This window comes from Odontesthes bonariensis, chromosome 1 (assembly GCF_027942865.1).
Source record: "Odontesthes bonariensis isolate fOdoBon6 chromosome 1, fOdoBon6.hap1, whole genome shotgun sequence".
In the NCBI taxonomy this organism is placed as follows: Eukaryota; Metazoa; Chordata; class Actinopteri; order Atheriniformes; family Atherinopsidae; genus Odontesthes; species Odontesthes bonariensis.
Window position 1 is genome coordinate 461,630 of NC_134506.1, and position 25,377 is coordinate 487,006.

The 25,377-nt window shown below is 41.4% G+C and overlaps 1 protein-coding gene across 1 annotated transcript in view; it reads right to left on the bottom strand.

Annotated features, from left to right (window-relative positions):
* Nucleotides 1–24,997, bottom strand: part of il16 (interleukin 16) — a 122,489-nt gene extending 97,492 nt beyond the window's left edge. The window contains exons 1-3 of the mRNA XM_075487474.1: nucleotides 24,926–24,997; nucleotides 24,314–24,419; nucleotides 15,129–15,277 (exon numbers count right to left, since the gene is read on the bottom strand). Of these exons, the coding sequence (XP_075343589.1) occupies nucleotides 15,129–15,277; nucleotides 24,314–24,347 (183 nt within the window). The 5' untranslated portion in view covers nucleotides 24,348–24,419; nucleotides 24,926–24,997. The remainder of the gene's footprint in view (nucleotides 1–15,128; nucleotides 15,278–24,313; nucleotides 24,420–24,925) is intronic.
* Between the last annotated feature and the right edge of the window lie 380 nt (nucleotides 24,998–25,377).

Here is a 25,377-nt window from a genome sequence, read left to right on the forward strand (position 1 = left end):
AAATCAGTCGAAATAACAGACAATAATTCAGAAAAATCATCAATAAAACTTGCACAGTATCCTGGAGCTCTGTAAATGATTAAGAACAGGATTTTAGGAACACCCTTTAAAATAAAACTCAGATATTCAAAAGAAGTGAATTCACCAAATGAGATCTCTTTACCCTGGAATGTATCTTTAAATAAGGCAGCCGCCCCCCACCTTTCCTCCCATTTCGGCATTTATCCATAAAACTAAAGTTTGGGGGGGCTGTTTCATTAAGAACAGTAGCACTTGTGCTCTCTGTTAACCATGTTTCTTTTTTTTTTTTTTTTCAAACTTTATTTTGCAGCTTTTCAATAACAGACATACAGCTTACAAACACAGACCACCTCCCTCCCCTCCCCAAGGCTCTTAAACAAAGACAAAAAACAAACAAAAAAAAAAAAAAACGAAAAACAAACAAACAGAAAAGTACAGGAACAATGCAAAAATAATCAGACAGGAACCTCTCATCATATGTTGAGTGAGCTGACGTTTCCAACGTGACCATATGTTTATAACCATGTAATACAGCTGGTGTTAAGGTACATCATTGGAAAGGGAACCCTTCTACAAATTCTATAAGGGGACTCCAGGTCACTGTGAAATTCTTGCCGGCCTTATATAACTTACATCTCAGTTTTTCTAAAGGTAGAAAAGATAGTACATCTCTTAGCCACTGCAGAAATGACGGAGGTGAATTCGATTTCCAGTTAAAAAGTATAAGTCTGCGTGCAAGCAGGGAAGCAAATGCCAAGGCGTTAGCTTGTAATTTTGAAATTTTGCAGCCTAGAGGTGGTACCCCAAAGATGGCTATGTGGTACTCAGGTGTTATAGTCTGACCACAGATTTTGGAAAATACATCAAATATCTGTCTCCAATAGTCGTTGAGAGAGGTGCATGCCCAGAACATGTGTCCTATTGAGGCGGGTTCATGGTTGCACCTTGGGCAACCAGGATCTGTAGCGGGAAAAAGTTTCGATAGTTTATCTCTTGAGTAGTGCAGACGATGGAGTACTTTAAATTGTATTAAACCCTGACGTATGCACAATGAAGAGGAATGTATACGTTTTAAACTATGTTGCCACATTTCTTCAGAAATTTCAACCCCCAAATCCCTTTCCCATGCCCTTTTAGTTTTATCCCAGGATATCGGTTTCAAGTCTCCCAACATATTATAAATCACAGATACACGTTTCTTTCCATTAGGATCCAGTCCTAGTATTGCATCTAAATGATTCTTAGGCGGTGGGAAAGGAAACGACGGAAACCTCTTACTGGTAAAACTTCGTATCTGAAGAAATCTAAAATAATGCGATCTGGGTATATTGTGGTCATTTTCAAGTGTCTCAAATGGGATAAACACATCATCAGGGTACAAATCACAAAAGAATATCAACCCATTTCTATGCCAATATTGAAATGCATTGTCAAACCCGGATGGGAGGAACAAGTGATTACTTGCCATCGGGAAATATCTGCTATATTGCTTTAAATCAAAATGCCTCCTGAACTGCAACCAAATCCGGAGTGAGGCTTTGACAACTGGGTTTGTGAGCTGTGTATTGCAACTGTATGGTAACCCTGTTGTGAGTATTGGTATAGGGCTGGGTAGTAGTTCCATGTGAACCCAGTCTGGACCCTGCTTATTTTCATATGTGTGAATCCAATGAGTTAGTTTCGCTATGTTAGCAGCCCAGTAATACCAGAGAAAATTGGGTAGTCCCAACCCACCCGCATCTTTAGGCACCTCCAGGTACATTTTTTTCATCCTGGGATTGGAGTTGTTCCATATAAATGTAGAAATTAGTCTATCTAACTCCTTGAATCTTGACATAGGGATGAATATAGGGATCATCTGGAACACATAGAGAAATTTAGGTAGGATTGTCATTTTAACTATATTTATGCGACCTGCTAGTGAAATTGGTAAAGTTGACCATTTCACAAGATCTTGTTTTGTTTGTTCTAATAACGAGTTAAAGTTATATTTCTCCAGATCTTCTATCTTTCGGGTAACTTTAATTCCTAGATATGTGAACATATTACGTTCTGTTTTAAACGGAAATTCTGAATAATCTCTGTCTGCACTATCAATTGGAAAAAGCAGGCTTTTTGAATAGTTCAGTTTATAGCCTGACAGATGCCTGAAGTTCTCTAGAATCGACAATAGTTTTGGTATCGATACCGTCGGGTTGGATATATATAGAAGCAGGTCATCCGCGTATAGCGCCACCTTATGGACTTTGCCACCACGGGAGATACTGGTAATACCCTCTTCTGTTCTAAGGGCTATAGCAAGGGGTTCAACCGCCAGGTCGAATAGATATGGGGAGAGGCCACAGCCCTGTCTGCAAGACCTGTGAAGGGGGAAATAGTCAGAGATATTATTATTAGTCCGTACAGCTGCAGTTGGTGCATCATATATTATCCTAATCCACATTAAAAATGATGGTCCAAAGCCAAATTTTTCTAAGACAGCAAACAGGTACTGCCACTCAACGCGATCAAACGCTTTTTCGGCATCCAAGGAGATCACTGCTTCTACGGGTTCTTCAGACGCCGAGTGCGGGGTGTACAAGATGTTGAGTAATCTACGCATATTATAAAACGACTGTCTACTTGGGATGAAACCCGTTTGATCTGGATCGATGATTGTTCGAATTACACTGTCTATACGGGTGGCTAATATTTTTGTAAGGATTTTATAGTCGCAATTCAGCAGGCTTATTGGGCGGTATGAGCTGCATAACAGAGGGTCTTTGTCTTTTTTGAGCAGCACTGAAATTATGGTTTGTGGTAATTTCTGTTGTTTAAAAACGTCCCGGTACACCTGGCTAAGTATCGGCGCAAGCTTGTCAGCAAATTCCTTATATATCTCAATTGAGAACCCATCAGGTCCCCCCGCCTTTCCGCTCTGCATTGATTTAATTGCCTGTAATACCTCATTCGCAGTGATCTCTCTATCTATCTGTAAACTGTCCTCCGGGGTAATCGTTGGAATGGTCAGCCCCTCTAAAAATTTAATAATATTCGACGGGTCGTCTGGTGGTTCTGACCCATAAAGATTCAAATAGAATTGCTTGAATTGGTCATTTATTTTATCACGGTTAGTGGTCTTCTCCCCCAGCTCAGTGCGAATTTCGGGAATAGTGTTAGCAGCTGCGGACTGTCTAATTTGGTGGGCTAAAAGCTTTCCAGCCTTCTCCCCGTGTTCGTAAAATTTCTGTTTTGATTTAAAGAATAATTGTTCAGTTTGTTTAATAGAAAGGTTATCAAACTCGGTTTTTAACAATAATTTTTCTCTGTAGAGCTCAGGTGTTGGGGCATCAGCATATTTACGATCTACCTCTGCTATACTGTGAGACAGGTCGCTCAAGCGTTGTTTACGTTTCTTTCTCTCATAAGCTGTATAGGATATTATCTGGCCCCTGAGATAGGCCTTAAGAGCCTCCCATACCGTTGTTAATGGCATATCTGGTGTGCAATTGAATTCTAAAAAAGTATCAATTTGTTGAGAGATGAATTTTTTTAAATGATCTTTAGATAGCAACAGAGGATCAAACCGCCATGTACGGCGTGGTCTGACGCACTCTGGAAAACATATATCCAGCTGTACCGGGCCATGGTCAGAAATAACAATGCTATTATACTGGCAATCCCTGACCATAGGGAGAGTCCTGTTATCTACAAGGAAAAAGTCGATCCTGGAAAAAGAGTGGTGAACTGGAGAGAAAAAGGAGTATTGCCTAACAGTCGGGTTATCTCTCCGCCAGGGATCAAAAAGTGCATATGTGTCCATAAATGACTGAATAACTGCACCAGAGTTTGAAATCTTACTATTAGGTCTGGGATTTGATCTGTCCAGTTTTGGGTGCAGAACGCAGTTAAAATCGCCCCCCAATATCAGCTGGTTGTTGTTGGGGTCTGGTAATGTTGCTATAAGATTAGTAAAAAAAACAGGATCATCCCAATTGGGTCCATATACATTAGCTAATGTTACTTGGGTACCATACAAATTGCCAGTCACTATGACATATCTACCCCTGGAGTCACACATAGTCTGTGATGGAATGAAAGGGATGCCTTTTCTAATCAGGATTGCTGTGCCACGTGCTCTGTCATCATTTTTTGAACAGAATAGTTGCCCTATCCAAGGTTTCTTTAACTTCGTACCTTCACTTGAATGCAAATGAGTCTCCTGTAAAAACACGATATCACTTCCTAATGTTTTTATATGTGCAAACACTCTACTTCGTTTCACTGGGTTATGGATTCCCTTAATATTCCAGCTCAAAAAGCGAATATGGCCTGACTTCCGTGTATTAGACATTGTACTTCTAGAATGAATGAGAAAAATGAGAAAACAAAAAAAAGTCCCTGTCTGACTACAAATCTAAAACTAAAACTGAGCCTTAAATCCCTATGCTGATCTACTGAACCTGTTGAGATCGCACACCCCTCTTCTAGCTTTGTGCTGCTGATAACCATCTAACCTATCCTTCTCAGGCCCCAACCAGGGCGAACATGACATAGATTGGATTAAACATTGAATGAAAATTGTTTACATATAACCAACATCAGAAAACAAACCAGGATACCTCTACATGACCCACCCCTCTTTAAATTGTTTTCCAGGTACTTCATACTGACAAACACCTCTCTATTATATGTCCCTTAAAATAGAAAATGAAATAAAAAAAAAATTCAGAGTGTTATGGATACCCATTCACACATGTTTGAAAAGAAAAGGAAAAGCCACTCCATAAAGCAAACGTAAATTTACAAATGTTCATAGTGGGTAGGAGTAGCAAAACTACCTGAGGATATCAAGTTTTTATCAAGTATCCATGAAATAAAGTCTCAGTGTTACCTGGGAGCCCGGTTGCTGTAGGCTCAGTAAGAGAGAGAGAGGGAGAGGGAGGAAATCCCGGTGTTCGGACTTTTCACATTTGGACCCACCAGATCCTTCCCGACGTCTAGTCATCATTGTCCTGTGTGGTGAATCAGTTTGCAATGTCCCTTGGCCTCAAGTTTGTTAACCATGTTTCTGTCAGAAAAAGGAAATCTAAATTGTGTGAAATTATGAAGTCATTAACTAACAGTGACTTATTGGACAGAGATCTAATATTAAGTAAGGCTAGCTTTGTGGAGTTTACACTGGTCTCTGTTGTATTCTGAGTTGTACGTGGTACCGTTAACAGATTAGATAGATTCACCCAGCAGGCTGACTGTTTTCGATTCCTTCTTTTACTAACTAATACAGAAATCCTATTGGGTCCCAGCTTGTTCTCAGAACAGTTCCGACCGAGCTTAAAAAGCTGTACCGTGGATGCAGAGCTGGAGCGAAACTAAAGGCAAAGAGGCACAACAGGAGGTGGAGGTACAAACCTTTTCTGCCCTCTGTGATTATGGGAAACGCTAATTCGCTACCAAACAAGTGTGATGAGTTAGAGGCGCTTGTGCGGAACCAACGGCTGTATAAGGAGAGCAGTTGATCTGTCTGTCTGAGTCCTGGCTGAACGACAACACACCAGACTCATGTGTGGACATACCCGGCTTCACAGCCGTACGAGCGGCGGTAAGCGGAAAGGCGGGGGTGTTATACTGTTCTTTAATCAGAGATGGGTAAACCCCCGCAATGTGACCGTTAAGGAGAGGGTTTGTTGTCCAGACATCGAACTGCTGTCAGTTGGTTTCCGTGCATTCTATGCGCCCAGAGAGTTCCCATACACAGTCGTCATCGTTGTTTACATTCCAACAGACATTGACATGGACAGCAGGGTCAGGACCATCACAGACTACATTAACTTCTGTAGGGACACTGTGATTCCAGTCAGGACTGTAAGGTGCTATCCAAATAACAAACCATGGATCACCAGTGACATCAAAGACCTCCTGAACCAGAAAAAGAGGGCGTTCCAGAATGGGGATAAAGAAAGGCGGAGGAGTGTACAACAGGAGCTTAAAAAGACATTATGTCGAGCTAAGGTGGAGTACAAGAAAAAGGTGGAGAGACAGCTGGAGAACAATAACACCAAGGAGGTGTGGAGGGGCATGAGGACCATCACCGGATACAGACTGAAGAACTCTCAGTCTGTGGAAGGTAATGTGGACAGAGCCAATACTTTCAACCATTATTACAACAGGTTTGACAGTGTGGCTTTTCCCCCATCTCTATGGTTGATAGCAACATCACTCCTGTTGCCATACCTCTGCTACAACCTCTGTTTCTAACTATAGAGGAGGTTGGAGCTGAGCTCAGGAGACTTAAGTCAGGGAGGGCTTCAGGCCCAGATGGAGTCTGTCCAAGGCTTCTGAGGGACTGTGCTGGTCAACTAGCAGTCCCTCTTCAGAGGCTCTTCAATATGAGCATTCACATGGAAAAAGTCCCGGTACTGTGGAAAACTTCTTGTCTCATACCGGTGCCCAAATTAGGGCAACCGGTGGAGCTGAATGACTACAGACCGGTGGCTCTGACATCTCATATCATGAAGACCTTGGAGAGACTTCTTGTTCGTCACATGAGATTGCAGGTTGCTGAGGCTCTTGATCCCCTCCAGTTTGCCTACCAGAAACACATAGGAGTGGAAGACGCGATTCTGTACATGTTGCATCGGGCATATGCTTATCTGGATGTGCCTGATTCATATGTGAGAGTCATGTTCTTTGACTTCTCCAGTGCCTTCAACACCATACGGCCTCCCATACTGAAAGACAAGCTGCTCGGTATGGGTGTGGCCCCCTCCCTGACATCATGGATTATAATCTGACTGCCAGACCACAGTATGTCAGGATGGGGAAATGTGTTTCTGGAACACTGGAATGCAGTACTGGGGCTCCGCAGGGTACTGTTTTGGCTCCTTTTCTTTTCACGCTGTACACATCAGACTTCAGGTACAACTCAGAGTCCTGCCACATTCAGAAGTATTCTGATGATACGGCTGTTGTGGCATGTGTGCGTGGTGGACAGGAGAAGGAGTACAGGGACCTTGTGGAGGCCTTTACTGACTGGAGCAAAAAGAACTGTTTGCTCCTGAACACCACCAAAATCAAAGAGCTGGTGGTGGACTTCAGGAGATTTAAACTCCATACCAGTCAGTCTGCATTGCTGGAGGGGAGATAGAGACTGTTCAGACCTGCAAATACCTGGGGGTGGTGCTGGATAATAAACTGGAGTGGTCTGCCAACATGGACGCAGTGTACAGGAGGGGCCAGAGCCGTCTCTTTTTCCTGAGACGGCTCAGGTCCTTCAATGTCTGCAGTGATATGATGAGTATGTTTTATCACACTATCATTGAGAGTGCACTGTTCTATGCTGCTGTCTGCTGGGGGAGTTGCACTACAGACACAAACTGTAGGCGCCTGGACAAACTGGTGAAAAAGGCTGGTTCTGTTGTAGGCAGAAGGCTGGACCCTCTCAGTGCTGTGGTGGAGCAGCAGATGAGGAGGAAGTTAGATTCTGTTTTGGAGAATAATAAACATCCTCTCCACAGCATCCTGCAGGACAGAGGAGCAGCTGCAGTGAGAGGCTGCAGGACTGAGAGCTTCAGGAGGGCCTTTGTCCCCACAGCCAGAAGGCTTTTTAACAGGGACTGCTGAGTTCTACTCAAATTTATTGATTGATTTTTTTCATTTATTTGTTTATTTAGTCATTTATTATTATTATTAGTTAGTAGTAGTATTTTTACTAGAATTGGTATTATTATTCTTGTTGTTAATATATAATCATCGTAAATATTTATAATTTTTTTGAGCTACTTGACTAATTTGAATTTCCCCCATTGGGGATGAATAAAGTATTTTTCTATTCTTCTTTTCTATTCTTCTATGGATGCACATTTATTAAGGAAACATTTACTTTCAGTTGTAATAATGCTGTTATACATTCCATGTTGTAAACTTGTTGGATTCTTTCTTTCCATTGTATAATTGTTGGAGGGTGTGGCTTCAGCCAGGAGGCTGTGATTACCTTATTCGCTATTAAAAGGAGGATTCTCAGCATGTGTGTTTGGCCGTTCTCTTCAAGATTAGCTGGCCTTACCCCTAATATAAATTGTGATGGTTCAAGAGGTAAATCTATATGGAGACATTCTTTTATTTCTTTTTGTACATTTTACCAATATTCTGTTTTCTTTGGGCAGTCCCAAAGTATATGTGCTTGATCTCCCACCAGGTCACAACCCCTCCAGCATTGGTCTGAGGTGTTGTTCCATTTTGATGTTATTCGTGGAGTTCTAAAGTATCTCATTTTAATTTTCCATCCAAATTCCTTCCAATTTGGGCTACTGGTTAACCTATGTCCCTCTCTGCATGAAGTCTCCCATTGCTCATCAGGGATTATTGTGTTCATTTCTAGTTCCCATTTTTCTTTAATGTCTAAATGATCTTCTTTTAACTCTTCTTGCAATATCTTGTAAATATGTGATATGAACTTTGTTCTCACTGTTCCTTTAATTGTTGATATGAGGAGGTGTTCAAATTGTGTTGGTAAGGAGCAGAGCTGTTCCCATTCTTGGTTACTTTGAAGATAGTGTCTAATTTGTAAGTATCTATAGAAGTCTTGGTTTGGTAAATCATACTCCTCTTTGAGCTGTTCAAATGTTTTTAGGACTGCTCCGTCAAACAGCTGGTCCAAAATCACTAAACCCCTTTCCTTCCATTTCAGGAATTCCTTGCCCATCCTTATAGTTCTGGAAATTGTCATGGGAAGTGACGTCACCATATTGACCATATTTTTAAGGTGTTCTTGCTCCATACATTAGCAATTTTCTTTTTCCCCCATATGTCTTGGTTTAAGAATGATATTGAATCTAAGGGCAAATTTGGGCATTCACTCTGCTCCATTCCCAGCCATATAGTGTCCGTGTCTTGGGATATCCAATCAATCATTGATCGGAGTTGGGCTGCCCAGTAGTATTTTTTCAGGTTAGGTAAATCCAGGCTTCCTCTGTCTTTTGGGCAAAGTAGTCTTTTAAACTTAAGTCTGGGTCGCTTGCTTTGCCAAATAAACTTGGACAGCCATTTATCCAAAATAGTAAAGGTGGAAGCAGGAACATAGATAGGTAGTGATTGGAAGAGAAAAAGCAATCTTGGTAAAATGTTCATTCTTATCGTTTCTATTCTTCCTATCAGGGAGAGTGGTAGGATTTCCCATCTTGTAAGGTCCTCTTTTATGTGGCCCACCAGTTTCCCATAGTTGGCCTTAAACAGTTTTGAGAGGTCATTTGTTATAATGATTCCCAAGTATAGGAATCCTTGAGACCAGTAGAAATCAAGTCTTCCTGACCATTGAGTTGGCCGTTGTCCAACTAACATCATAACCTCTGATTTTGATTGGCTGATTTGATAACAAGAGAGTTCTCCATGATTCTTTAGTGTCCATCAGTGCAGGGACTGAAAGGACTGGGTCGTTTACATAAGCCAAGATATCATCGGCATAAAGCAATATCTTGTGTTCCTTGTTTCCCTTATCTTTTATGCCTTTTATTTCCTCATTTTGTCTTATAGACGCTGCCAAGGGTTCAATATTTATTGCAAGAATGAGGGGACTAAGACGGTCCCCCTGTCTCACTCCTCTCTGTAAACTGAAGAATTCAGAACAGCATCCATTTACTCTGACGCATGATTTTGGATTTCTGTAAACAACACTGATCCAGTTTATAAATTCTCGGTGAAATTCCATTGCAGATAGTGTTTTGTACAGAAAATCCCAGTTCACAGTGTCAAATGCTTTCTGTGCATCAAAGCTTATTAACGTTGATGTTTGTTTATTCTTTTTAGCACAAGTAATGATGTTGAATGAATAGAATTTAAGATTCTTCTCCTTACATATAAAGCTCTTAATGACCGAGCTCCATCATATCTTAAAGATCTCATTGTAAGATATTTTCCTAACAGAGCACTTCGTTCCCAAACTGCAGGTTTACTTGAGGTTCCCAGAGTTTCTAAAAGTAGAATGGGAGGCAGAGCCTTCAGTTATCAGGCCCCTCTATTGTGGAATAAGCTGCCAGTAAATGTCCGGGAAGCAGACACCCTTTCCACTTTTAAGACCAGGCTTAAAACTTTCCTTTTTTATAAAGCTTATAGTTAGGTCTGTTGAATCTGATAGTGTATCTGCTAGTGTGTCTTGTCCTGCCTCCACCTCTGGCACCCTCTATACTTTCATTACCCCCTACCCGAACCAGGGTTTGAATCCCATTCCCGCTTATCTTACCTCTTTTATTTCTCCCCCTACCCGAACCAGGGTTTGCATCCCCACCCCGCTGTGACTGGTGTGCAGTTGGTGAGAGGCTGAGGTAGCTTGTGGCTGTAAAAAGATGGTTGTTGTGGTGTGAGGAGCAGATCTATATAGGGAGTATAGGGAATTACTCACTGAGTCTGGTCCTTTATTTTATTATTTATTTTTTCGTTAGCACAAGTTTCTTGTGTTTACCTTGAATAGGGATGGCTCAGGTAATCCTGAAACATCCCATAGTTAAGCTGCTATAGGCCTAGACTGCTGGGGGGCCTCATCTGTCACACCTTTCCTCACTTTACTCTCTTTATGTATATGTGATATTATTGTGGTCATTAACTCGTGTTTCCCTGTTCCAACAGATATCCTTTGAATGGTGTTACAGTGCCACCGCCGCTGCGGCCCTCCCCCCCCTCCCCCCCTTTCTGTCTTCTCAAACCCCAGCTGGTGGAGGCGGATGGCCACCCTTCCTGAGTCTGGTTCTGCCAGAGGTTTCTTCCTGTTAAAAGGGAGTCATTTCTCTCCACAGTCGCCTCAGGCACGCTCAGGCCGGGAGATTGGACCGAAAAACAAAAAGTTTTCAGTGCAATCTGTTGGTTTTCTTAGCTAGAAAATTGTTTTTGAATTGGCTCTATATGAACGAATTGGATTATTTTATGAATTATGATTATTATTAATTAATTGAATTCCAATTGGCTTGAATTGGACTTACTATCTAAGTGCCTTGAGATGACATTTGTTGTATTTGGCGCTATATAAATAAAAATGAATTGAATTGAATTGAATTGAATTGTTTAGGGTTCTTCTTATATTGTTAGCACCCTGCCTATTGGGAATGAATCCAGTTTGGTCTGGATTAATCAGGGTAGTAATATGTTTTTGAACTCTATGTGAACTCTAAATACTTGTCAGTAATTTCTGATCATTACATATCAAACTTATGGGTCTGTATCCTTTCCAGAGTGTTGGGTCCTTCCCCTCTTTATGAATCAAAGATATAATGGCCTGTGACCATGTCTCTGGAGGGTTATTCTTGGAAAGGGCATATCCAAACACCTTAGTCAGTATGGGCGTTAGTTCATGTATGAAGCATTTATAGAATTCTCCAGGAAGCCCATCGACTCTTTTTTTATTGCATCTCTTATTTCTATTTCTGTAATTGGTGCTATCATCTGTTTTGATGCTTCTTCTGATAATGTGGGGGAGGTTTAAACTAGTGAGGAAAGTATCAGTAGTCTCAGCTGATGTTTGTAGTCTGGGATCCTTGTATGAATTCTGGTAGAATGATGCAAAGGCATCTGCTACCTCTTTGGGTTGAGATATTGTTTTATTCAGAGTAGGGTGACAGACTTTGGAGACAGTACGATTGGCTTGAGCTTTATGAAGTTGGAAGGCTAGAAGTCGGCTAGCTCTATTCCCCATCTCGTAATATCGCTGTCTGGTAAACCTTAAAGCCCCTTCAGCTTTGTACGACAAGAGTTTGTCCAAGGTTTTTCTTGCCTCCTTAAGTTCTTTAGCAATGCTACTTGTTCTTGTGATTTTGTGTTGTGTCTCTAAGAGCTGTATTTTATTTTTTTGGTTTAATTGTCCCTCGAGTCTCTGTTTCTTTATTTTTGATGCTATCTGTATGATTTTTCCTCTTGTAACTGCTTTTGCCCCCTCCCACAAAATTGAAGGATCAACTTCATCATTGTCATTAATCTCAAAATATTCTTTTAGAGTTTTGCTTTAATCTTCTACTGTTTCTGGCTTGTTCAGCAGTGATACGTTTAACCTCCAGTATTTGAAAAAGGAATGCAGACCTTTCAACACAATGGGTGCGTGATCGCTTAAAGTTATAGGTTCAATGAAGCGTTCCATTACTTTGTACATGTATTGTCGGGGGAGACAGATAAAAAATCAATCCTTGAATAGCTGTTGTGTACATTAGAGAAAAAACTAAAATCCTTCCCACTAGGTTTTTTAACCTGTTTTAACAAACATAAAATCAGTCTCCACACGGACGGATAGTTGTGACCGGTCTCTCCGGGGATGTGCACACAGTGCTATCGCAACTTTATAAATCGCCTTGTACAGGAAAAGTAAAGGAAAAAAAAAAGTCCCTCAACTACAGGAGAACCCGTATTTTCTTAATGATTAACCGTAAATGTTAAAACCAGCCAAAATACATTCATTGCAAAGTCGTATCATGTTCATATCTTCGTATCATAATCACTACTCACAATTCCGCGTTTCTACTTGTTTCTCAAAGTCATTCACGACCAAGAATGCTCTTTAGATCCGCGTTGGACAAATTCGCCCGGTTTGAGGTTGATGTCTCAGTCCAGTTATTCTGCAAAAGTTTCACATGGAGCTTCTCCCTTTCATCGATTTGAACATGGTTACCCAACTCTCCGAGTGTTGTGGCCGCGTCTGCGAGAGTCATGAAGGTCTTCGTTCCGGAGTCCAGGTGAATTTTCAGCTTGGCAGGTTAGGGCGATTGAGCTTTGATGTTCTTCTCTTTGAGCAGTTTCATCACGTCTCTTACTTGCTTTCGTTTCTTTGGGATATCTGACGTGTAGTCCTGGTCAAAGAATATCTTCCGCCCATTATATGGCACTCCTCCGCGATGTTTCCAGGCTTCCTGGATTACTGTTTCTTTGATTCTGTAATCCAGAAATCTGACGATGATCGCCCTCGGGGGGGCTAGCTGGATCTTTCGGTTTCATAGTTGGGGAGCGATGAGCTCTCACTACATTTAGGTCCAGCTCTTCAGGCAGGGTCAGTGAGGTTCGGATGAGACCGGCTATGAAGCTAAGCATGCCCTTGCTAGTCTCCTCATCTTCTTTCACCCCACATATGCCAACGTTATTCCTTCTGCTCTGGACTCTAGGTCTTCACATTTAGCTGACAGGCTAGCATCTCTTTGTAGCATGTAATGAAGGACTCGCTCGTTCCGTTGTGTTTTTTCTTCTGCGTCAGTCAACCTGTTCATATTCGGTCACTTGTTGTTCCACTTTAGTTGTTCTTTCAGCCACTTTGGTAAGTACAGATTATATTCTTGTTATGGAGTCTTTGGTATCTTTAGATGATTCAGCATGTTCCCTTCTTAGTGTGCGCAGCTCGGCTAGCACTGGGGCCATGTGTTCTTCTCCTTCGTCCTTCTCTTCATCTTTTTTTGAGTAGTTTGCCCTTCTTCTCTGCGTCTCTTCGAGTGGTGGCCATTGTTGTTGGTTATTGTGAGATAGATTATGCAAAAAATAAAAGTTTAGTTAGTATTTGGCAAATTTTTAAAGGTTTTCCTTGGGGAGCTTGAAAATCAGGCTGCTGCCTCAGCCATGACGTCACAGGAAGTCCGAGGTCTTTACAGTATCAACAGCAAAATTGGGGAATCCCAAGTGGCTTGTCTTAATGTGGACAAAGCATTGTGGCTTCGAGCAAAAAGACAAACACAGAAAGAGGTTCTTCAAGGTCAGATCAGGTTTAAACAAGGTTGAAATGTAAATGACATACACCATAGCCAAATCTACACCAAATAAACTGAAGAATTTCAGGGTTATCGTTCTCAGCTGGGATTGGGTTATTTGTTGCTCAAAGGAATGGGAGATGGACTGGACTTATAAATAGACCCTTCAGAAAAACGCGGGCATAAATCCTTGATTACGCGGGCTAGAATGAATATGCGGGGTTTTTAATGATTTTATGCCGTGAAATTGCGAGAAGTTGCGGAAACTTGCGAATTATGCAAAAAGTTGTGCATTATGCAAAGTTGCAAAATATGCTGCTACTGAATGAAAAAGAGTCATTTTAAAGACCTCCTATGATAAACAAGCATACTGGAACCAAGTTACTTCACAGAAGGTTTTTTATTTTAACAACTTGAGCAGTTTCACAATCAGTCGTAAAAAAAAAAAAAACATGGCTTAAACATTCCTGAGTCACAGAATTGTAAAAGATAAATTAAATGCTACCTCGTTTCTGGTAGCCCTCGCAATGGTTTTGGAGGTTGATGCCTCGGTGAACGTCAGCTTTCTGGCTTTGGCTTTCCTTTCCGCAGTTGCAGAAAGCATTTTCAAATGTTTCGCGCTGGTAAAGTGGCACGTCACCGACGATTTTCTTTTATGCTCCAACACACAGTTGCACGGGGTGCAGAATAGTTCCCCCCCTGCTTTCGTGCAAGACATCGGGGTACTGGTTTGCCCGGTCTTTGGCAGTAATGTGCGTCGGTAGGTGAGATCGATTAGCTTTTTTCATTTTGTCTCTCGTTAATTTTCTCTTCACGCTACGGTGCTGTTTTCCTTGTGTGTGTCGGTGGCAATGACGTCGCAAGCCGCGAGTCGCATATAAATTACATCACCAGTTAATTTGGTTCATTTAGACATTTTTTTCTCTTCCCAACTTTATGCAGAAAAGTGCGGAGATTGTGAAATCAAGCGAGTCCTGCATATTTCGCATTATTTGCGCGGAAAATGTGATTATTGCGGTGACTATGCGGCTTTTTTGAAAAATATTGACCCCGCATAATCAGCGGTATTTTGCTGATTTTGCAATAAAATCATCTATCGCAAAATCGCGTTTTTCTGGAGGGCCTATATAAAGCACTTTTCTAGTCCAGTTGACCACTCAAAGCGACACAGAGGCAAGGTGGCGTTCAACGTCTTCTTTGTTTACAACTGAGGACCTCCACGCCCCTTTTACCATCCACTTTTTACTACTATATATGTGTATATATATATATATATATATATATATATATATATATATATATATATATATATACACACACACACACAAATAAAACTAATGTTTTTTTTAACCTTTAATTTTTACACAGTCCTTAAGCATCTATGATCACCAGCCATAATTTTGAAAAATATATTTGATCAAATACCTGTGTAGCCGTGGGAAGAAATTCAAGCTGCTCAGACAGAGACTTCCTGTTTCCATAGAAACTATGATTCCCATGAGGGTGATTGATGCACAAGTCAGGGGTCTTCATAATGATGCTGTCCAGATCTCCAATCCAATACGGATGAACACCTGAATTTGTAAAAAGTATCATGAAATGAATAAATCTCTATATCATGAGAGACAAAAAAAACAAAACAGAGACGACGTCACATATTTTAGAAACAGTAAAACCTAGACACAGCTTAGTTAACCTCACTTTCGTACATGGAGAATCAAATGTAAAAATCTACACATGAAATCAGGGTGCATATAGAAAAAATACAACACTGTGATATTAAATGCCATGCAGCATCAATTAATATTGGTTTAATTCATCTGGACATAATCTTGTATTGAAACATATGTTTTTGAACATTTTACACTATATTGTACAGGACACTTGATATCACAACAAAAGAAGCAGAGCTATTCCCAGTATTCATGTCTATTGTTGTGGTCATGAGTTTCGGTTCTGCTTTGAATTACCATCTCCTTGTTGTCTTGATTTATATTTTGTTGGAGCTTTTGTTCACATGTGTTCTGTTTGATTTCTAGTTACCTTGATTGTGTTCTGTGGAACTTCTTTCTCTAACCTGACTCACGTCATCTGGCTGCATTCACCAACTACACGCGGGGGCGTTCCCTTTCCTCACACAACCATCTGAGGAGCCTGGGAGTCATATGTGTTTCGTCCGATTAGAAAATAATCAGAGCCAATCATTAATCGCTGGGTGGGACTTTGGATGAATGGCCGCGTTATGGCCGCCCATTCATGCTCCAGAGGGCGGGAGTCAGGTAAGCTCTGAGCTACGTCACGGGTTGAGTCATTGGGAGTGGCTGCAGTGGCGTGTCAGTCAAGATGACGGACAGATTCTTCATCCAATCACATGGACGAGTTTTAGAAAAAATAGCCCCATTTGAAATCATGTCGGTTGTAGGCTCGTCCCAGATGGTATGCGAATACCAGAGGGCGGGAGTCAGGTAATTCTTTCTCCCCCTGGATGATTAAAAATCCCTCAATTTCTTCTTATGAGTTACACATTTTTGCAAAGTTATCTATTGTGCTCTTGTTCTATTGGTCTCACTCATAATGATCAGTGGTGTTTATTCTCACTTTTTAACGGTGTGTCTGGTTCTCTAGCGTAGCATGGCTACCGGTTCTCTCCCTCCATCCCCTGCTTTCACCTGCTCCGTGTGTCAGATGTTTAGTTACTCCTCTGCCTCCTTTAGCGATAATGGTACATGTAACAAATGTAGTCTTTTTGTAGTTTTGGAGGCGAGGTTATCTGAATTGGAAGCTCGGCTCTTCACCGTTGAAAATCACCCGATAGCGAGCCAGGTCCCTTTTGTCGGTGCAGAGCGACATAGCATAGCTAGCTCCATTAGCCTCCCCCTAGCAGAACCTGAGCAGCCAGGATTACAACGTGGCTGGGTGACTGTCAGGAAGAGGCATAGCTCTAAAGTCAAGCCCGTTGTTCACCATCGACCTGTCCACGCTTCAAACAGATTTTCCCCACTCAGCGACACACCTGCTGAGGAAAAAACCCTGGTAACTGGCAGCTCTATAGTCAGAAACGTGGCATTAGAGACACCAGCGGCCATAGTCAAATGCATTCCAGGGGCCAGAGCGGGCGACATAGAATCCTATTTAAAACTGCTGGCTAAGGATAAACGTAAATATGGTAAAATAGTTATTCACGTCGGCGTTAATGACACCCGGTTACGCCAATCGGAGGTCACTAAAATTAATGTTGCATCGGTGTGTGATTTTGCCAAAACAATGTGGGACTCCGTAGTTTTCTCTGGACCCCTGCCAAATCTGACCAGTGATGACATGTTTAGCCGCATGTCATCCTACAATCGCTGGTTGTCTAGATGGTGTCCAGCAAACAACGTGGGGTACATAGATAATTGGCAATCTTTCTGGAGAAAACCTGGTCTGATGAGGAGAGACGGCATCCATCCCACTTTGGAAGGAGCGGCTCTCATTTCATATGGACGAATTATTAGTCATACAAAAATGTATGCAGCTTCCCACCTACTGCTACACCACCCAAAAGCCCATAATGACTCTTGTCTGCTCCCAGACCACCCAAATTGAATAAATGAATAAACACAAGAGGAGCAAATCCAGAAAACCTCAAAAACATCAAACTATTAAATGTGGTTTGCTGAATATCAGATCTCTCCTTTCCAAGTCTCTGTTAGTGAATGAGTTGATGTGTGATCATCATATTGATATATTTTGTCTTACAGAAACCTGGCTGCAGCAGGAGGATCATGTTAGCATCATGTTAGCATTAATGAAGCAACTCCCTCTGACTGTTTAAATGTTCACGTTCCTCGAACCACAGGCAGAGGAGGAGGAGTGGCAGCTATTTTCAGATCAGGGTTACTCATCAGTCCCAGACCCAAGATTAGTTTTAGCTCTTTTGAATATCTGATTCTCAGTTTTTCCCACGCAAAGTGGAAATCCCAGAAACCTCTTGTGTTTGTTGTTGTGTATCGTCCACCTGGCCCTTATTCTGAGTTTCTGTCTGAACTTGGCAATATTTTTCAAAAATTTGGTATACATTTCCACTGCTTCGCGGATGACACCCAGCTCTATCTGTCCAGTAGACCTGACGCCAGTCTCCCTCCCTCCTCCCTCACCCACTGCCTCTGAGATTAAATCCTGGTTCACCGCAAACTTCCTTAAACTCAACAGTGATAAAGCGGAACTCCTCCTTGTTGGCACCAAATCCACCCTCACCATAGACAGCTCCACCGTGTCCCCCTCCCCTCAGGTTCAGAGTCTGGGTGTCATCCTCGACAGCACACTTTCTTTCCACTCCCACATCAATAACATTACCCAGTCTGCATATTTTCACCTACGTAACATTAATGGTCTCCGCCCCTCTCTCACTCCTCACACCACTGCTGTCCTGGTCCACAGCCTCGTCACCTCCCGCATAGATTATTGCAACTCACTCCTTTTCGGTGTCCCTCACAAATCCCTTCATAAGCTTCAACTGGTTCAAAACTCTGCAGCCCGCATCATCACCAGTACCCCCTCCTTTCACCATATCACCCCCGTCCTCCAGCAGCTTCACTGGCTCCCCGTTAAATTCAGAATTACTTTCAAAACCCTGCTTTACACATTCAAGGCCATCCACAACCTCGCCCCCCCATATCTGTCTGATCTCCTCTCCATTGTCATCCCATCTCGCTCCCTCAGGTCTTCCTCCTCTCTCCACCTCTCTGTGCCCTCTGCTCGTCTCAGCACCATGGGGAGCAGAGCTTTCAGTCGCTCTGCTCCCCAACTCTGGAACTCACTCCCATCAGACATCCGCAACATTGACTCTTTACCCCTCTTCAAATCAAAACTCAAAACCATCTGTTTCAAGCTGCATTCTCCCTCTAGCCTCTTTTTTAACTTGTGTTATTTTATTTATTGTGTTTTTAATGTGTTGTAAAGTGTCCTTGAGTGTTGAGAAAGGCGCTTTTTTAAAATTAAATGTATTATTATTATTATTATTATTATTATAAGCCACGATAGTGGCTTATGGTATGGTCATAGCCAAGAGATGCATTTTGAAAATGTGGAAATCTGACTCGCCACCTAAGTTTGAAACCTGGTTGAGGGAGATGGTAGGAATCCTTCACATTGAAAAACTGATATACAAGATATCTGGCAATTTACAGAAATTGAATGGTGTATGGAGACCTATCCTGGGGTATTTGAAACTGTAAGTTAACCCCCCCTGAAAAGTGACTACCCTGACATATGTGATGCATTTGAGTGGATTTCAACTCTGACAATATATTAAGCCTGCTTGTATGTTATTTTTTTTTGGTATGTTATGGTTTGTGTCAAGTCTTATTATTGTTATTTTTATTGTATGTGTGTGTATGTATGTTGTTTTCTACTTTGAAAAATGACAATAAAAATATATATGAAAAAAAAAAAAAAGATGTTGTGTTGTCGGGGGAGAGAAGCCGCAGCATGTGCACGCGCCGTCATCTTGGAAACCCCTTATTGGTAAGTAAAAGAAGGAATGGAAAACAGTCAGCCTGCTGGGTGAATCTATCTAATCTGTTAACGGTACCACGTACAACTCAGAATACAACAGAGACCAGTGTAAACTCCACAAAGCTAGCCTTACTTAATATTAGATCTCTGTCCAATAAGTCACTGTTAGTTAATGACTTCATCATTTCACACAACTTAGATTTTCTTTTTCTGACAGAAACATGGTTCAAAGAGAGCACAAGTGCTACTGTTAAAGCCCCCCCAAACTTTAGTTTTATGGATAAATGGGAGGAAAGGTGGGGGGGATGCTGCCTTATTTAAAGATACATTCCAGTGTAAAGATATCTCATTTGGTGAATTCACTTCTTTTGAATATCTGAGTTTTATTTCAAAGGGTGTTCCTAAAATCCTGTTCTTAATCATTTACAGATCTCCAGGATACTGTGTGTCATGATGTGATAACGGAGTTGGACCCAAATCCAGACAACGTAGATGAGGGGAGTAGATCTTGATGGTTTAATGAAAATAAATTATGATACAACGATCCAGGAGCACAGGAACAAAAACCAAAAGAAGACTGAGGAATGTCAAAACTGGCAAGAGGTGATCACGGGAAGGGAGACGAGAGTCAAGTAGACTATTCAATTCAATTCAATTCATTTTTATTTATATAGCGCCAAATACAACAAATGTCATCTCAAGGCACTTAAATAATAAAGTCCAATTCAAGCCAATTGGAATTCAATTCATTGTAATCATAATTATTCATAAAATAATCCAATTCGTTCATATAGAGCCAATTCAAAAAAAATTTCCTAGCTAAGGAAACCAACAGATTGCACTGAAAACTTTTTGTTTTTCGGTCCAATCTCCCGGCCTGAGCGTGCCTGAGGCGACTGTGGAGAGAAACGACTCCCTTTTAACAGGAAGAAACCTCTGGCAGAACCAGACTCAGGAAGGGTGGCCATCCGCCTCCACCAGCTGGGGTTTGAGAAGACAGAAAGGGGGGGGGGGGGGGGGGTTGGCGGCACTGTAACACCGTTCAAAGGATATCTGTTGGAACAGGGAAACACGAGTTAATGACCACAATAATGTCACATATACATAAAGAGAGTAAAGTGAGGAAAGGTGTGACAGATGAGGCCCCCCAGCAGTCTGGGCCTATAGCAGCTTAACTATGGGATGTTTCAGGATTACCTGAGCCATCCCTAACTATAAGCTTTATCAAAAAGGAAAGTTTTAAGCCTGGTCTTAAAAGTGGAAAGGGTGTCTGCTTCCCGGACATTTACTGGCAGCTTATTCCACAAGAGAGGGGCCTGATAACTGAAGGCTCTGCCTCCCATTCTACTTTTAGAAACTCTGGGAACCTCAAGTAAACCTGCAGTTTGGGAACGAAGTGCTCTGTTAGGAAAATATCTTACAATGAGATCTTTAAGATATGATGGAGCTCGGTCATTAAGAGCTTTATATGTTAAGCTGGGCATACACTGTGCGATTTTTGGCCCGATGTCGACAAGATTTTCACTCGTGCGACTATTTTGGAGATCGGGCCGAGTTTTGGCTCAATCGTGCGTCTCGCATCGTGTAGTATACATGGGGTAACGACAAACGATTAAGCCCTCCCGACCACCTCCCGATCGATCGGATGAAAATCAAACTTGTTTGAAATCCTTGTCGCCCCTCGTGAGGCTCTTGCACAGTTGAAGCAGCTGGACGAGCCGATTTAGCTCATCCTGTCACACTACGCATGCGCGCACATAGGTACGGAAGAGAAAATTGTCAACAGAAGAAGAGAAGACAACAGAACAGCATGGCAGCGACCGGCGACAGAGTCCGACGTGTCGTGCAGTGTGAGCAGCCAGATCGCATCAGACCATCGGGTCGTACAGTGTGAGAACAGGAATCGTGAGCTGTGACGTTTTAACCCTTGCGAGTCACTCGTACAGTATGAGCAGCAGCTGAATACCGCGATTGAAAAAAATCGCACAGTGTATGCCCAGCTTTAGGAGAAGAATCGAGGAGTGGTGAGTGGAAGTGGTGAAAGACATATATACTGGGGAGGTGATTACTGGAGCAGGAACTGGTGGCTAATTACAAACAGGTTGCAGGTGAGAGTGAAGAGAGCAGAGGGCAGGAGACGGACTGAGGAGAGAGAGAGAGAGAGAGAGAGAGAGAGAGAGAGAAAGAGAAAGAGAGAGAGATGGAAAAACACAGGGAGAGCACACTAACTTTGAAAATGAATCTAACACAAAGAATACACAAGGAGTAATAAAACATACTGAGAAACAGAACTAAGGTGAAAACACTAAGAGCACTGAATAAAAATACCAATAACTGAGTCCAAAAACATAACTAAAAACCCAGATCCTTACATTGTGCAAGTTTTATTGATGAATTTTCTGAATTATTGTCTGTTATTTCGACTGATTTTAACCATTTTATCTTGACCGGGTATTTTAACATTCACATAGATAACATGATGGATGGTAATGCCAAAGAATTTTGGCTGGACATGTTTGGTTTGTGGCAGCATGTAACAGAACCTACCCACCTTCGAGGTCACATTCTGGACCTGCTCATTTCTAAAGGTGTTGATATTTCTTCTGTTGTTGTTACTGATTTGGCCTTGTCTGACCATTTTTGTATTTTATTTGATTTATTGATCACTCAGAATTTTCAAACAACCAGCTTCTCAGTTAAGAAGGAGGAAAACAAAGCTTCAGATTCACTATGAGCTGTACAAAGAAAGCCTGCATAGTTATAACAATGAGCTGTGCAAGGCCAGAAAACTTTCAATCAGGCTTCAGACGTCATCACAGCACTGAAACAGCTCTGGTCAAAGTGTTAAACGACATCAGGTTGAATACTGATTCTGGTAATGTTTCAGTCCTGGTTCTGTTGGACCTCAGCGCTGCGTTTGATACTGTAGATCACAGAATCCTGTTGCACAGGCTGGAAAACTGGTTTGGACTTTCTGGAGCGGTCCTTAACTGGTTCAGGTCCTACTTAGAAGGCCGGAGTTATTTTGTTACAATTGGCAGCTATGAATCTGAGCGAGTGGCCATGACTTGTGGAGTCCCCCAGGGGTCAATTCTTGGACCTCTTCTGTTTAACTTGTATATGCTCCCTTTGGGTCAGATATTGCAGAATTTTAACATAAATTATCACAGTTATGCAGACGATACACAACTTTATGCGTCTCTGTCACCGGACGACTGCAGCCCAGCAGACGTACTGTGTCAGTGTCTGGAGGAAGTAAACACCTGGATGAGAGAGAATATTCTACAATTAAATGAAGACAAAACTGAGATCATTCTGTTTGGGAGCAAAGAGAAGAGGGTCAGCGTTGGTAAATATCTTGAGACTCGGGACCTTACAATCACTGACCAAGTTGGTAACCTCGGAGTGTTGATAGACTCAGATCTGACTTTCAGCAGCCACATCAAAGCTGTCACCAAGGCAGCTTTTTACCATCTCAGAAACATCAACAGAATTAAAGGTTTCCTCTCCCAAAAAGACCAGGAGAAACTCATCCATGCATTCATCTCCAGTAGACTCCATTACTGTAATGCTCTTTTAACTGGACTTCCCAAAAAGAGCATTAAACATCTGCAGCTCATCCAGAACGCTGCTGCTGGAGTTTTAACCCGGACTAAGAGATCTGAACACATCACAGCAGCTTTAAAATCTTTACACTGGCTTCCAGTCAGTTACAGAATAGATTTTAAAAGCCTGCTGATGGTTTACAAATCCCAGAACGGTTTAGGCCCAAAATACATCTGTGATATGTTCAGAGAATATAAACCCAGCAGAGCTCTTAGATCCAAGGACTCAGGCCAGCGGGTCCAGTCCAGAGTCCAGACTAAACATGGAGAAGCAGCATTTAGCTGTTCTGCTGCCAACAAGTGGAACAAACTGCCAGTGGAGATTAAACTTTCACCAAATGGAGATATTTTCCAGGTTAAAAACATTTCTGTTCTCATGTGTCTGTGCATGAAATCTGTTTGTCGTTTGTTTGATTTTAATAATTTTAATTCATTTTAATTGTTTAATTTGTTTCACTTTATATTATTTTATGTATATTTAATGCTTCTTCCACTCCCTGCTGCAATGCTTTTATTTTATGTAAAGCACTTTGAATTGTTTGTACATGAAATGTGCCATACAAATAAATTTGACTTGATTTGAAAAAACAAACAAGAAAAATGGTTTTGGAGGTTGGCTGGAATAGAAACCAGGGGTAGTTTAACAGTAATCCTAACTGGTAGATAAACAGTGAACTGCATGAAGTATTGGTCAGAGACCTATGTGTGGCACAGTTTGGAACAAGAATCACATTGAGTTCTATGTCAACTTTGTGAGTGAGGTTTGTGGAAAGTTAAAAATTAAGCGGGTAAAGAAATGGATCTTTATATTTACTTTTGTGTATATTTTACATATGATATTTTCAACTTGTGATATGCATCATCAGATATTATGTTTTCAATTGTTTAATAAGTCCTTCTTTATGACTAAACCTCTCAACATCTCAACAAAGACAAATAAGTGTCTCTTGACTGAACATCCCTGGTCTGACTTCCATTTCTCTATTTCTAGTGAATGTTTATCAACTACTGGATACTACCAAAAACAGGAGAGCTCAGTGTGATATACAACAATTACCAAATTTTATGGTTATATGTCAGTAACAGTGCCACAACTGTAAAGACCAACTTAAGTTTGTAAAAGACGTTACAAAATAACTAGGGGTGGCCAATTTACCAACACAATAACCAGGTTCATGAATTAAATATTTTTGGTGAGTATCTTTCATTTGCAGACATGCAATAGGGTTACATTTGATTACTCTTACCTTCTCGGTCGACATAGCTTGCACCTTCTGACTCCTCGCCAGTTCGTCAACAAACGTGAAACGTGAAAGCGAAAGGGTGTTGTATTTACGACAGTGTAACCGTACATTACCTCCAAGCCTGTAGGGGGAGCTCCATAGTGGGCTTTTTGAGAAGTTACATTGTATCGCTTTAAGTAGTTTGCAATTGCACTTTCCATTCAGAGTATGTTAAGACTTTCAGACAAAAAGGAAGAGGAACTGAGAGAAACTGTATGGCACATACTTGTTGAATTTGAGTGTGTCCTGTTGTTGGCCATCAGTCCTGGTGGGCTCTGCTCAGTCTGTGCTTTGTCCGAGCATATCTCTTCATTTACTTGTGGGTCGGGTAACTATAAAAAGACAAACACACACACACAGACATGCTCTCAACTTTAGAAGACATTTCCTTAACACTGCACATCACCATAAATACACCTAATCTCATCATACTATTTATTACTAATGTTATGGATACTTTCATTTAGTTAACCATAATGTGAGTAAATATGTCATCCCACAATGAGCAGTAAAGTACGCACAAATACACACACACACACACTTGTGACTTCAGAACACCTTTACTGAGTTATCAGCCTTTCTTAAAGAAAAAAGAAAGAAAAAGATTTAATGATAGCTATTAAAGGCATGGTTGGTAATCCTGGAGAGCTAGCAAGAGAGCTAAGTGGAGTATTTTTGGACCTTTGTCTAAATACATCATGTATAGATTACTCTCAGGATAGACAGACCATTTCACCCAGTATTACAAAATTAGTTTCTGAACAGGATTACCAAACAGGTCTTTAATTGATATGAAAAACAACCAAAACTGCATGACGGATTAAAAAAGTGGATTTACTTTGAGGTGATTGTTGTTGGATGTAAGTTCCTCAGCTGTGTATCCTGGTAACGACAGAGGATCAGGAGGAGAAACTAGAGCTGGATGCTCTAGACTGTGTGAATGGAGACTGCCCTCACATGTAGAAACAACCTTAAATGCACAACCAATCAGAAAGGAGAAACATATTAAAATTTTACCCAAGACAAATAAGAGGACTGCTCCTCAGGAGTGGAAAGTTCATCTCATTTTCAGATCATATAGAATAGAAAAATACTTTATTCTTCCCCCAATGGGGGAAATTCATATTAGTCAAGTAGCTCAAAAAAAATTGTTAATATTTACAATGATTGTATATTAGCAACAACAATAATACAAATGGGTCTGTGCCCGTGGGGCTCGGTCGGGCACAACCCGAAGAAACGACAAGGGTCCCTCTTCCGACAGGCTCACCACCCGTGGGAGGGGCCATG